The sequence below is a fragment of the Triturus cristatus genome, chromosome 7 (assembly GCF_964204655.1).
Source record: "Triturus cristatus chromosome 7, aTriCri1.1, whole genome shotgun sequence".
In the NCBI taxonomy this organism is placed as follows: Eukaryota; Metazoa; Chordata; class Amphibia; order Caudata; family Salamandridae; genus Triturus; species Triturus cristatus.
This window is the reverse complement of record NC_140590.1, coordinates 193,816,840-193,832,691: the sequence shown is the minus strand read 5'-3', so window position 1 is coordinate 193,832,691 and position 15,852 is coordinate 193,816,840. Positions and strand designations below refer to the sequence as shown.

Sequence of the window (15,852 nt, the reverse complement as noted above, 5' to 3'; positions counted from 1 at the left end):
TTCGGTGCGTACATACACGGCTGGGGGGGGGTTCGGGGGCGTACATACACGGGTGGGTGTTTGGTGCGTACATACACGGCTGGTGGTTCGGTGCGTACATACACGGCTGGGGGGGGGTTCGGGGGCGTACATACACGGGTGGGTGTTTGGTGCGTACATACACGGCTGGTGGTTCGGTGCGTACATACACGGCTGGGGGGGGGTTCGGGGGCGTACATACACGGCTGGTGGTTCGGTGCGTACATACACGGCTGGGGGGGGGGTTCGGGGGCGTACATACATGGGTGGGTGTTTGGTGCGTACATACACGGCTGGTGGTTCGGTGCGTACATACACGGCTGGGGTGGGGGTTTGGTGCGTACATACACGGCTGGTGGTTCGGTGCGTACATACACGGCTGGGGGGGGGTTCGGGGGCGTACATACACGGCTGGTGGTTCGGTGCGTACATACACGGCTGGGGGGGGGTTCGGGGGCGTACATACACGGGTGGGTGTTTGGTGCGTACATACACGGCTGGTGGTTCGGTGCGTACATACACGGCTGGGGGGGGTTCGGGGGCGTACATACACGGGTGGGTGTTTGGTGCGTACATACACGGCTGGTGGTTCGGTCCGTACATACACGGCTGGGGGGGGTTCGGGGGCGTACATACACGGCTGGTGGTTCGGTGCGTACATACAGGGCTGGGGGGGGGGTTTGGTGCGTACATACACGGCTGGTGGTTCGGTGCGTACATACACGGGTGGGGGTTCGGGGCGTACATACGCGGGCGGGGGGTGGTGGGGTGTTCGGCGCGTATGCGGGCACATGTCTCCATGGTTGCTATGGGAGTTCGGTTCGGACGGTGTTTTTTGCGTACGGTTGTGAAATGGGGAGGACGGGAGGGATCGTACTTGCGCAGTCGGACTTTATTTTTCCGCACGGTGGGTTTCTCGCCCGGGGACGTGTCGGTGACTTTTCCCGACCCGAGGACGTGTGGGGAAATCTTCCCAATGCGATTCGTATGGACTTTTTTCCGTTCGAATCGTACTTGGCAGTTTGTACGCTACTTTGACGATTCGGACGGAAAAAAATCCGGATACGAGTCGGACGGGGAATTTTTTTACCGGATCGGAATTGGCACCCATATGTACATAAAATTTGTTCTGACCTATATTCAATATGTTTGAATGTAATTACAATGTAAATAATACTATTTCTGAATGATCTTACTCAAATGAATAAACAATAACAAATTTAAAAAACTACAATAAAAACCATGTTCTTGTCTTATGAATTGTGTTTCTCTGATTATTAATATTAATCTTCTATTATGAATATTTAACATATAGAATAATTATTTTATAAAAAATTACAAATCAATCAATATTATAAAATTACAGAATGCCATTACCCATTATTCCAATACAAAATATTCATATATTTTTCCTAATAATAATATTAAATATTCCAAACATATCAAATTAAAAGGTTACATGTATATATTATCCTAAACTATAAATATAGAATTAATTACTACAAATCCAATATATAAAAATACAATACAAATAATATTCACTTAAATATATTTTTATAACTACTATATCAATGTAATTTAATTAAATTAAATACCAGACAGATTAGAGTAGTTGCTGGACACTGACCATAAACAATTTACTATTCCCACTCCACTCTATAATAAATAAAAGTAGATGCTTGACACTGACCATAAATAATTTACTATTCCCACTCCAGTCTATAATAAATTAGAGTAGGTGCTGGACACTAACCATAAATAATTTACTATTCCCACTCCAGTATATAAAAAATTAGAGTAGGTGCTGGACAGTGACCATAAATAATTTACTATTCCCACTCCAGTCTATAATAAATTAGAGTAGGTGCTGGACACTAACCATAAATAATTTACTATTCCCACTCCAGTCTATAATAAATTAGAGTAGGTGCTGGACACTGACCATAAATAATTTACTATTCCCACTCCAGTCTATAAAAAATTAGAGTAGGTGCTGGACAGTGACCATCAATAATTTACTATTCCCACTCCAGTCTATAATAAAATAGAGTAGGTGCTGGACACTAACCATAAAAAATTTACTATTCCCACTCCAGTCTATAATAAATTAGAGTATGTGCTGGACACTGACCATAAATAATTTACTATTCCCACTCCAGTCTATAAAAAATTAGAGTAGATGCTGGACAGTGACCATAAATAATTTACTATTCCCACTCCAGTCTATAATAAATTAGAGTAGGTGCTGGACACTGACCATAACTAATTTACTATTCCCACTCCAGTCTATAATAAATTAGAGTAGGTGCTGGACAGTGACCATAAATAATTTACTATTCCCACTCCAGTCTATAAAAAATTACAGTAGGTGCTGGACAGTGACCATAAATAATTTACTATTCCCACTCCAGTCTATAATAAATTAGAGTAGGTGCTGGACAGTGACCATAAATAATTTACTATTCCCACTCCAGTCTATAAAAAATTACAGTAGGTGCTGGACAGTGACCATAAATAATTTACTATTCCCACTCCAGTCTATAATAAATTAGAGTAGGTGCTGGACAGTGACCATAAATAATTTACTATTCCCACTCCAGTCTATAAAAAATTACAGTAGGTGCTGGACAGTGACCATAAATAATTTACTATTCCCACTCCAGTCTATAATAAATTAGAGTAGGTGCTGGACACTAACCATAACTAATTTACTATTCCCACTCCAGTCTATAATAAATTAGAGTAGGTGCTGTACACTGACCATAACTAATTTACTATTCCCACTCCAGTCTATAATAAATTAGAGTATGTGCTGGACACTGACCATAATTAATTTACTATTCCCACTCCAGTCTATAATAAATTAGAGTAGGTGCTGGACACTAACCATAAAAAATTTACTATTCCCACTCCAGTCTACAATAAATTAGAGTATGTGCTGGACACTGACCATAAATAATTTACTATTCCCACTCCAGTCTATAATAAATTAGAGTAGGTGCTGGACACTGACCATAAATAATTTACTATTCCCACTCCAGTCTATAATACATTTGAGTAGGTGCTGGACAGTGACCATAAATAATTTACTATTCCCACTCCAGTCTATAAAAAATTACAGTAGGTGCTGGACAGTGACCATAAATAATTTACTATTCCCACTCCAATCTATATTGAATTAGGATTACTATATATGTTAGATTTTTTCAAACAATTACTAATTTGTAAACACTACCCACCCTTATCCCCTATAAATCCTACATCACTCTTATTAAATGAATTATCTTCTTAAAATTGTTAAATGTTAATTAAAATAACATTTCTAAATGGAAATAATTTTTTATGAATAATAAAATTTTAATATATTTATAAAACACTCCCCACCCTTATCCCCTATAACCCCAAAATACCACATATAAATTTTTTTTATTATTAAAAATATTAAAATTTACTTTTATTAAGAAATTAGAACTTTGCATTATATTTTTCAAAAAAAAAATATTACATATATTTTGAATGCACTCCCCACCCTTATCCCCTATAACCCCCAATTCCCACTTATGAAATTTATTGTATTAGTAATTTATTTAATTTTAATTTTTAAACCCAAAAATTAAATTTCTATTTTTTTTTTATAAAATATTAAATATTTCTCAAAAACACTCCCCACCCTTATCCCCTATAACCCCAAAATCCCACTTATTAAATGTATTTTATTAGTAAAATGTTTAATTGTAAATTTTAATACAAAATTTTAAATTTAAATTTTTTTGAATTCAATATTAAATAATAAATATATATCTAAAACACTCCCCAGCCTTATCCCCTTTAACCCCAAAATCCCACGTATTACATTTATTTTCTTATTACAATTTTCACATTTAAAATTTTAAAACTAATTTGAAATGTTTTTATTTCTAAATATAATATTTCAAAATTTATATCATAAATTATTAAATTTTATTACTAAAATTTTTAATTTTAAATTTTCATACCAAATTTGAAATTTTTTTTTTTAATTAAATATTAAATATTAAATATATATCTAATACACTCCCCACCCTTATCCCCTATAACCCCAAAATCCCACTGATTACATTTATTTTATTATTACAATTTTCACATTTAAAATTTAAAAACACATTTGAATTTTTTTATTTTTTTTTAAATATAATATTTCTAAATTTATATCCTAAAATATTAAATTTAATATTTATTTCCAAAACACTCCCCACCCTTAACCCCTATATACACAACATCCCACTAACAATATTTTTTTTCATTATTAAAATTTTAATATTACTATTTTGTTCAAAATTTAAATTCAAATTATACAAATATTTATTAAAATATTTTATTTCTAATATATATTTTTAAAACACTCCCCACCCTTATCCCCTATAAACCCAACATCCCGCTCCTAAAATTATATATCCAAATTAAAAAAATTATATTAATAATAGTTAAATAATTATATCCTAAAATATTAAATATAATATTTATTTCCAAAATACTCCCCACCCTTAACCCCTATATACACAACATCCCACTAAAAATTTTTTTTTTCACAATTAAATTTTAAATAATTGAATTTTGTTCAAAATTTAAATTTAAATTCTACAAAAATTTATTAAAATATTTTATTTCAAATATATTTTTTTAAAACACTCCCCACCCTTATCCCCTATAAACCCAACATCCCGCTCCTAAAATTATATATCAAAATTTAAAAAATTATATTAATAGAAAGAAAATTGTTATTTTTAATACACTTAAATAAACATTTGCTGACACTTCTAAACAATAATTTTTTACAAATCACAAAGTGACTTAATACTATACTTTTTCGATATTTTTACTACACGATATTATGTCTTTCGATATACTATACCTCGATATTTTACTACACATCACAATCTCGACATTTTTTACATCGATATTGTTGACAGAGATATATTGTTCCATCGATATTTTGACTTCGATATTTCTGTATATCGATATTACATTTCCGATATTTTGTCTACTCACCGTCCCGGGGAGTGCTCTCACTTGACTTTGCCCGTGCTCAATGGTTAAATGCCCTATGTCATGCATAACCTTGAGATCCTCTTACTTAGTATGAATGGAATGACTCACATATGTGAGGCTGGGGGCATTCCCTGCAACATCCATGGCTTTATGACACTGACCCATATTTACGACAAATCATAAGTCTGAGGCAGTGCCAAAAACTTATTGTGTAAGGGAGGCACAACGAGGAGATATATCTTTATTTCTCTTCATGTTTCCTCTTTCTCTGTGTGCTACATTTGGCAGCACACATGGAAAGAGGAAAAAGCCTCTTATGATAGTTTTTGTGCAGGAAGGGAAACCTTTCTGCACCAAAATAATCATCTCCTCAACACAGACACCCATGCACCATGGTGCAAAGGTGCCAGAGTTGGCCCATGGCAGCCCATTGAGCACCAGCGCAGGGGAAAAGGACAGGAATGCGCCATATCTAACATATACAGTGCATTCCTGTCCTTTTTATTTGTAATGGGGCAGTGCATCAGGAAAGACTGCTGCGTTGCCCTATGGCAAAGAACTCATAACTAACGCCCTGAATGTCATAAACACACTTTTCCAAACAACAGTAATAATTAAACATGAACTCCAATCAGGAGAATTGGGGTGTGTGTCATTGGTGCACCCAGTGCCCCTTTTCACTGCAACATATAGAAAATGACGACACCAATTCTATTTTTGCTGATGTAATGATATCCCTTGCATAATTCCTGACCAATTTCTCTGCCGTTTCTGGACAAACCATATTTTATTGATTGCTGCAAGAAGCTCATTTAAATCTGGGAAACATTACAACAAAAACATTTTAGACATCTTGATTAATATGCAATCTTTATTTATGTTAGTGCTTTGAAGCAGATCAAATGTTTACAAATTCTGATAAACCCATTCCATTTGAACATTCAAAAGTGGAATAATGTGGATTTTGGTATTCTCTTCTCATTAGGAGGGATTCGTGAGTGAACAGGATTGTTAAGTTTGTATGGTTACCTAGAGCTAGATGTACGACCTTACATTTTGTGAGTACCTATTTGCGATTTTTTGAGACTCGCAAGTAGAGATTCTCAAAATGAAGTGTACGATAGGGCCAGATGTACGACCATTTTATTTTGGGAGCCCCCAATTATGATTTTTTGTGAATTACAATTAGGGACTCGCATAATAAAATGCACTAATGTGTCTCGGACACATTTTGAGATTCCCAATGGGGTCACAATTTACCTGCCTCATCAGTATTCATGAGGCAGGTCACAATTTGAGACCCATTAAGAATGGCATGTAGTTACAGGGATGGGGCAGCTGGGGTCAGCAGATCACCATGCCTGGGATTGATTTTTAAAGGAGCATTTTTTTTCAAATGCAGCCCGTTTTACTTAAATTAAAACGGGATGCATTTAAAAAATAAATAAATAGAAGCTAACTTTTCATTTTTTAAGAGTAGGCAGTGGTCTCTGGGACCACTGCTGGCTCTTCAAAAATGTTGGTGCCGATATTTACAAAGGGGAAGGGGTGTCTTGGGGACCCCTTCCTGCTCACAAATGGGTTACCACCTCTTTCACTGAATCAGTAATACATGAATGTTTTGCGACCGCATTCCAGTCGCAAAACAATCATACATGACCATGTGTCTGGCTATTAGGAGGGGATGCCTTTCATAGGCCCCACCCGAATACCAACTCACAAACCCTATTTTGCAAGTCAGTAATAGGTTACTGAATCGCAAAATATGGTTGGTACATGCTGACAGCCGATTTAGCGGCCGCAAACAGCCTGATTATCAGCTTTTGATCACTAAAAGCTGTTGTACATTTGGCCCCTAAAGTTAGTTTTGTAAATCTTGATGCCCCCTTTAGCTGGGTGTAGAGGCCATTACCAGTTTCTTGTCTGTAACTCATATTTGTCTACTGTTACCAATATTTCAGAAAGTTGATATGCAATTATTTTAAATATAATGCATTCACATAATTTAGCTGTACAATAAAATTGTTAGAATAGTGAATGGGATCGAGTTTGGAAGAACACATTGAAACATAAACAACTTTAAAGATAATAATACACTTTTATCGGGGCTCAAACCAAATTGGGGGCAGGGAGAAATGTTGAGTCAAAGTTGGCATGGTATTGGTTCACATTAATCGAACTGTCAGTATAAAAGGCAAATTCCATTCAAGTATCTTGATTAGAACAAATCGCAATTAAAACACTATTGGTGCAAACTATTAGCAGGGAACCCCCTGCAGTACATCTGGATTGCTAGCAACAGTTCTTGGTGCCTGGAGATGACAGAGGGAGCAATCTCTATTCTGTTGAAATGTTTAAACATTGCTCATGGCCACCTATCCAAAGTTTGCACAGGAATCAGCATTGTGGGCAGTGTGGCTATTACCAGATGAGGTATTGTGTGCTTTTTCCTACAGTACCACAATTTTCCCATTACAGATTTCACCAAGAAAATCATAATAAAATCTAACAAGGGAAAATAACAAGAATCATGTCATAATCTCTGCTGTAAATACTGAGTTCCCATTGTATGGATATTGCATAGCAATTCTTAACCAGGAGTACACCACACTTTGTATTTCCAACACCCTTGCCTGTAACTCTGTGCACCCCGTTCAAAGGACTGACACTCATAATTTGGGCCAGACTCTGACGATTCCCAATATGGCGGTAGTGGTCGGACCAGCTCCAGGGAGTTATATGTGCAGAAGAAGCTGCTAGAGAGACTACATGAACGTGAAGCATAGAGCGCTAGATGTGCATATTGGCTTTGGCTTTCAAAAACATAAAACATCAGGGGTAATGTGCTCCCTTCTTTCCCTAACCGAGCTCTCTGTAGGAATATTGTCTACTCACACTCACTTTCGGGAATACACTTGTCATTATGCAAGACAAATCCTTTCGCACAAACACACCCGGGAGCACATATAAAGGTGCAGGCAATGTGTTCTTGTTTGTAGTTCTTGCAGGTTCTCTGGCATTGCTTATTACAGCGACTGAAATAAGTATTTTCTGGACAGGATTCACAATCCTGTTCCAGGACACAGTTGTGAGAACCCTCATGTTCAAGAATGTAATTGTCATCACAGACACAGCCGGGGACGCACATCTTGTTACATGGCTTCATCTTATTTCGATGTTCACAGCTTTGTTGACATCCAGCCCCACAATCTGAAAAATGTTGGTGCTCAGGGCATTCTGTGGAAGAAGATAATAAACGTTATTGCAACACATATGAAAACATTGAAAACCATCAAAACAACAACAATTGCAACAACACAACCCTACTTGTGTTCTTCTGTAGACCTGGTGAGGTGTTTCAAAGTATTATTCCATGTTTTAAGCTGGCTCTTTCCATGAACTGAACATGGAAATAAATACATGTCTGGCAATGGACACAAACTACTAGGGCCTGATTTAAAAAAAAAAAAGAAACATTTACTGTGTGAGTTGTGTTTTTCTCTACTGTTGGTGTAACTGTCTCCAAAATATCCATAAAAATTGCACATTCATAGCCAAAATATTTCTGAATGAATTCAAATTTCAAATCATAGAGACATTAGCAGCAACATCTCTTCCAAATTCAGGATTACTGGAATCCCATAAGAGCTCTTTATTGTTATGAGCATATGACATCATTAATAACAGTAAATGTAACACATATGGTACATTGATGTTAAATATTTTTGACCCAGCTTCCTAGATGCAACTGAAGAGAGAAATGCATCTTTCCACAGCCTTTCTTTGTACATGGACATCCACATCAAAATTGTCAAAATGTATGTTCTAATTTCAAACCATACAGTAGGCCGAAAGTAAAAGATTTTGCGATGGTAAACCCACTGAACTAACAAAATCACTTGGTTTTCAAGATTCATTTTTGTAATATACAAAAGCTACTTTACAATTTGCAAACCTAATCAGAATTAATATAATAATTGTTGTGTCACATTTCATAGCTATTAATTGTGCATATGGACATAGCTATTTGAATGTAATTGTGGTTATGTCTTGCATGCAATCCATTAGGGGAGAACCATATGTGACCCTTAGTTTGATGCTCACTAGGGACCTCTAGCCGCAGATTGTGGTACTGCACCTAGTCAACTATGTTAGACCTTTAATGAATTTCCCTTCATTAGCTCCACATAGAGTACAACCTAATCCAGGATTAATATAATAATTATTTTGTCACATTTCAAAGCTACTAATTGTATATATTCAATTTACTGTGATACTGTCTTGCATGCAATGCATTATGGGTAGGGTAGATTTACCATATCTTCAAAGTTTATGATGCTCCCTAGGTTCCGCTCGGCGCAGCTTGCAGTACTGCACCTACACATCTCACATTTATATTCAACCTGCTATAAATTTCCTTCATCAGCTCCACATAGAGTAAAACCTAATCTGGAATTAATATAATAATTGTTTTGTCACATTTCAAAGCTATAAATTGTATATGGACAGAGCTATTTGAATGTACTTGCGGTACTGTCTTGCCTGCAATGCATTATGGGAGTACCATATGTGACCAAATGTTTGTGATGCTCACTAGGGACCTCTAGGAGCAGCTTACACTACAGGCAGTGCTGGTACCTTGCTCACTAGGGACCTCTAGGAGCAGCTTGCAGTACTGCATCTACGACATCTCACATTTATATTCAACCTGCTATAATTTATTCTTCACCAGCTCCACATAGAGTACAACGTAACCTAATCCGGAATTAATATTATTCTTTTGTCACCTTTCAAAGCTACTAATTGTATATATGGACAAAGCTATTTGAATGTACTTGTGGTACTGTCTTGCATGCTATGCATTATGGGTAGGGTGGATTTACCATATCTTCAAAGTTTATGATGCTCACTGGAGACCTCTAGGAGCAGCTTGAGGTGCTGCACCTAGACATGCAGTGCTGGTGCCTTGCTCACTAAGGAGCTCTAGGAGCAGCTGGAGGTACTGCACCTAGACATACAATGCTGGTTCCTGGCTCACTATGCAATCATTTGCAATGCACTAGGTCTCACATTACTGAAAGTATGAGCTATTGGTGCTGCATTATTATCTGCAACACCAATACCTCAAACTATCATTAATGCGAGACCTATTGCATTGCAAATGCTTGTTTCTCTTTAGTATGGGATTGCATGTTACTTTTTCAGGACTCCATATAGCTAATCTAAGATCAAATTAAAGATGTGACTTACAAAGTTTTGAAACTCTGCCTGAAACAATTAGGAGGATAAATGGGGCTGACTTCAAGTCTATTCTTCATGTATTATACAGACGAGAACTCTCACACAGGTAAAGTTGTCAAGCCATACCTAAATAGTGGGCGCTGAAACAAGCCACTGCTACTCCCTCTGTGCCATATTTCATGTATTTTGTGACAAAAAAAATTAATAAGATTTCAAATTCAGCATGTGAAATTGTTTGACACAATGTCATAAGTCTGAATATATTCAGTTAGGGTTGGGTGATTCCAGCATGCCACAGTAGGGGAAATGCCCTGCCTGAGGACTCAGAAAAGCTCAGCACCATGATTGCAGCATTCTAGCACGACAGTGGTGAACAAACATACGTCTTTCTAGAACACAAGTCTTATCATATTCAAATTGAGACTGTAACAATGCAAAGAGAAAATGTTTCCTACGTTCCCAGCTATGTTGTGATAGTCACCCACCAAATCCTCCATGTAGGAGGCAACATTTGAAAAGGGAATACTGTATTCCCTCTTAGAAAGTTCTGGTTCCTCGGGATGAAGTAAATTAGGCCTTCTAGATTATATTTTTGGTATGTATTGAATAGTAGTGTTCCCAATCCCAACCACCTTCTTTCCCAAACTATTAGTAATGTAGGATTGACTAGCCTGTTAACTAGAGAACTTAAGGCAAAGATTAGAGGCTTGTGCAGAAATAGGAAGATTCAGACGTGCTCAACCTTTTGATAAAATGGATTATTTCCTCCATGTCTGTTCGCCTCTTCTCTTGCTATTTTTTTCTTTTCTCTGGAGAACTGGAAATTAGGATGCCATGAGTCTTTTGTACAAAATAGAATAGTTTCTTAACTTCTAAAAAATAATCATCTTCAGAGAGTGAAAATGATAACAATAGATCCAAATGCATTAGCATAGCAAAACGCCTAACCTTAAAGTGTTTGATTCAGTTTTTTCTGTGAACAGGTCTCTTCAATTGCTTGTAGTGTTGTGTTTAAACAGTTTGGTGCCCTTGGTATGATTGTATTTATTTTTTACTAAACATCTCTTAATTGATGATGTTCTGGTACAGAGACAACACAAACGGCCATTACACCTGAAGTGCAACGAGGCAACAACATTCCATTACATTATGATGACAAACAGCACCAAAGACAGTGCAATCAGTTGCTTACATCACCTATAGTAGTAAGGGTAACAGGCAGTATAGGAAAAATGGGAGAATACCATTTCAGCATAGTTAGAACCTCCCCAACACCTTTAACAGAAACAGAAAGAAAAAACAAAAACATGCTTGAAATAGAAATGTGTCATTCTAGGTGAAAACAACCATCTTTTACACTCAAATATTCCTAAAAGGCCCAAGTAGTAGAGCAAGGGGGAGGGGGATGTGGCCAGGGGTTTAGACTAGGAGTGAGAGCTCAGTTGAAGAGATGGATTGCTTTCAGTCTATGTGGAGTAAGGCAGGAGTATTCCAACAGGAGTATTCCGGATGATATTTATAATCTCATCCTTACACACAATTTTGACATTGCTTTCCTCACAGAAACTTGGTTAAACAGATCATCTCACCCTATCATAGACCTACTAGTTCCCCCTAGTCATAAGATTATTCAACTAGATATCCCCAAGCAATCTGGTGGGGGAAAAGCTTGCATATACCGCAACACTCTTGCAGTGTCGCAGGCAGAAACAATCATCCTGCCTGAAAGTGAATATCTGGGCATCAACATCACTAGCAATAATAAGCTCAGTTGTAAGCTACATGCCTTCTATCTCCCTCTTGGTTACAATCTGCTGTTCATTGAACAAAACATGGAGATCATCACAACCAATGATAACTCTCAAGTTTTCGAGATTTTCCTTTGAGACTTTAACCTACACTGGAATGACCTGAAGGACCAGGCAGTGAACAGCTTGAAGTCTTTTATATCAGACCATGAGTTCACCCAAATCTGCGACAGCCAGACTCACATCAAGGGCGAGACTTTGGATCTTATAATCTCAAAGACAGATAACATCACATTGGAATCCATTATCCCCTGTGATTGGACCAACCATTACTGAATCACCTTCCTAATCGAGCTAACGGTGGCTCAGATGGCCCAGAAGAGAGCACAACTGAAGAAAATACAACAATGGAAAATAAATCTACTAGACATAACCTCAATGATTTAGACAACCACTTTAAGATCACTTTGAACCCTCAGGTTGACATGGATGATATCCATGACCTCACAGACTTCTATCACACTACCATTTTGGAAGTTCTTGACTCGTTTGCCTCTTCAACTAAATAATATATCCACTAAAGTATCCAAGCCCTGGATCAATGACAACTTGAACTTAGAAACACTTAAAGAGCTTGGATATCCTCTCTCTCCTTGACACTCCTAAAAAGCTTAAAATCAGCAAGGAACACATAAAACAGAAGAATAAGAAAATTGAAAGCTAACTTTTTAAAACTCAACTTGACCAAGCAAAAAACCGACCCAAAAAACTTTTTGAAATCATCAAACAACAATCAATCAATGTATCAGAGCCATCCCTCTCTCAAACTGTGAAGACCTGGCTTCATTCTTCCTGGAGAAAACTACAAATATCAAGAATGAACTTGAATCAGCAAAGGAACTACTCCTGGCTATCCCATTCATCTTACCACACTCCACCCAGCCTGGTGAACAAATTTACTGAAACTATTTGAATGAAGGATGGGCATATCAGCAGTCGTATTGCAATGGTTTACCTCATTCCTCCACAACAGATCCCAAAGGGTCAAGATGAACCAATTTCTATTGAAGCCTTCCGCAGTCACACTGGGTGTTGCACAGGGATACACACTCTCTCACCTATTCTCTGTAATTCATTCTTGGAACACTAGCACGTTCCTTAAAATCTGCTAACATTCATTATCACATGTATGCTGCTGACACGCAATTGTATTTCAAAATCTCTTCCCCAGGTGACATTGTATCCCTCAACTCTATTCTACAAATTGCTTATATTTGGTTCACTGACAATCATCTTATGCTCAATGCCGCGAAAACCGAATACCTATTCACATCTCCTCCTAACAACATTCCCAACATTGATCTCTGAATGAAACATCTTAGCACACTCAACTATTCTTCACACATAATAGATGCTGTTAGATCCTTGGGAATTACATTAGTCAAACACATGAATATGCAGGATCACATCAGAATGAACACCAAAGGAGCAAATCATCAGATGAGCATACTATAGAAACATAAACATGTCCTCCCACAGGAGGAATTCAAGCGTGCGGTTCAAGCTCCTATGTTGCCCAGATTGGACTACGGTAGTGCCACTATATGTGGCCTACCTAGATACAAACTGGCCCCTCTGAGAGCCTCCCTCAATGCTGATTCCAGACTTGTCTCCGGTACAAAACAAAACAAACACATCTCCCCTGCAATTAAATCCCTGAACTGGCCCTCTTAACAGGCAAGAATTCAACTAAAGATTGCATGCATGACAATAACTAGAAAGATTGGGGGAATTGCAGACAATTGCAAAGTGCGAGATCCCTGCACACTGAAACCGCAGCACTTCCATAAAAAGAAAACTGGAAACAGAGCTTTTTCAAGTGTCGCACCAAAGATATGGAACTCTTTGCCTTTGAATGTTCGCCTAATTTCATCTACTGCCTCATAAAAAAAAGATGTAAAATCAATTCTGATGAACTAGTTTTTACACTAATCTATCTCTCTGTGCATATTTATTGTATCCATACCTGTAACTCTTTTATGATGCCTGGCCTTTCCTTGATGACTATCTTTGAGAACAAGTGTATGAAGTTATGTATGCTCAAGGCTTTTTACTTCCCTTTATACATGTGATCATGTTAGTCTAATACCCACTAGGGTCATGTTTGCGCTATACAAAACTTTATAAATAAATAAATTCCAAATGGGAAAAGTATTGTATGTGGGTGCTGCCAAATGCGCGTGATCTTCCTCTCTGTGTTATTTTATGAAAACACCATTTTATATCAAAGACTTGCTACAGGCACATCAATCATTGGGATATAGGTCGAGAAGAAGGTTTCTTCCAATGTAGGGCTATCAGTTGCTTGGCAGCCCCAAATATGTTGGTGATTAAGTGCCATTCAGCATGCGTCATGGCCTGCATGTTTAGGGGTCAGATACCAGGAATGGTTGTTGGGTAGGAATCTAAAAGAGCGGAACGTATAGTTCCTCCTAATTTGGCCAAGAATGTCTTTCCAAAAGGTGGTGATGCTTGGGCAAGACGACCATATTGTGTAAATTGTCTCCTGGTACTGAATTGCAGAGCCAGCAAAGTGGAGCAGTTGAGAAAGATAGTGCGAAGCTGAGATATCAGTGAGTCAATACTTTGTATGCTCTCTTGTGCTGTGCTAAGCTTATAGAAATCCACAGGATGTCGCGCCAGAGTTGTTCCCATTGTTTTGTAGATAAGCCTTACCCAATGTCTATGTGCCTTTGTGATTGATAAGGATGTAGGCAGATAGGGGTGAATTGTAGGAGGGCCTGGTATGTGTGCAAGATGAGTCCACGGGTCTCATCAAATGACCAAACTAGGGTCTCAAAAGCTCTCAGTTGGCGAGTAGTCCCCTGTGCCTTGGGTAAGGAGAGAGCCCAGTTGCACTGTAAATGATATTGTGGTCTAGTGGACTCAGGGAGACATAACTCCTGTCAATACTGATCAAATGTCTTCAGGGAATCACCATCAAAGTCATCCCAAAGTGTGTGACAGTCCCCCTACCTCCTGTGACTATAGGAGTGTGGCTGCAGAGTGGAAGTAAAGTCTGGATTATGTGCCAGAGGGGTGATGGGCGAGTGGAAAGTGGTCAGGCCTCATTTCACTGCAGCTTTATCCCATATTTCCAGGACCATTTTAGTAGGGATGGCAATATAGGGTCTTTATGGTCTTGTGTGTGTCGGGAGCCATGCTAAGTCCCAGAGGGGTCCACAAGCCACAGCCCGGTAGATATGAAACCAATGCTTATTGCTTTCTCATACAACCCACTCTGAGACAAAGCAGAGGTGTGCTGTCCAGTAATATTTATGGAGATTAGGGCACCCCGGTCCTCCCTGTCCCAAGGGAGCATCATCACTCTGTTTGAGAAGCAAGGGCGTCACCTCTCCCAAAGTAAGGAGCAAATATCCCCTTGAAGGCACAGTATCTCATCGAGGGGATCAGTGTAGGTAAACTTTGAAAGAGGTAGAGTATTTTTGGAAGGAGAGACATCTTTACTGAACTTGAACAGCCCAGTGTGGGGGTTTCCAGCAGTGGAGGACCTCTAAGACAGATTTCTGGTCAGTTGGTCATTGTCTAGGTGGCCAATGTTTAGGTAAGCTGGAGGACCAGGTATTGAATGGATCAATGTGCTTATTGGATGGGTGTAAGGTATAGAAGTGCCAAAAGGCCCATAGGAGGGAGAGTCAAGTTTAGTGCCTGAGACTTGGACAAATTCATCTTGAAGCCTCAGAGGCATGGAGAGTAAGCACACACATTGTGAGGGATTTCACTGGCTGAGTGCGAG

The 15,852-nt window shown here is 38.3% G+C and overlaps 1 protein-coding gene across 1 annotated transcript in view; it reads right to left on the bottom strand.

The window, feature by feature from the left end:
• Window positions 1–5,899: 5,899 nt before the first annotated feature.
• The window catches only part of LOC146809194 (mucin-5B-like), a 65,138-nt gene continuing 55,185 nt past the window's right edge, over window positions 5,900–15,852 (bottom strand). Inside the window, exon 4 of the mRNA XM_085616018.1 lies at window positions 5,900–8,283. Within this exon, the coding sequence (XP_085472144.1) occupies window positions 7,934–8,283 (350 nt within the window). The 3' untranslated portion in view covers window positions 5,900–7,933. The remainder of the gene's footprint in view (window positions 8,284–15,852) is intronic.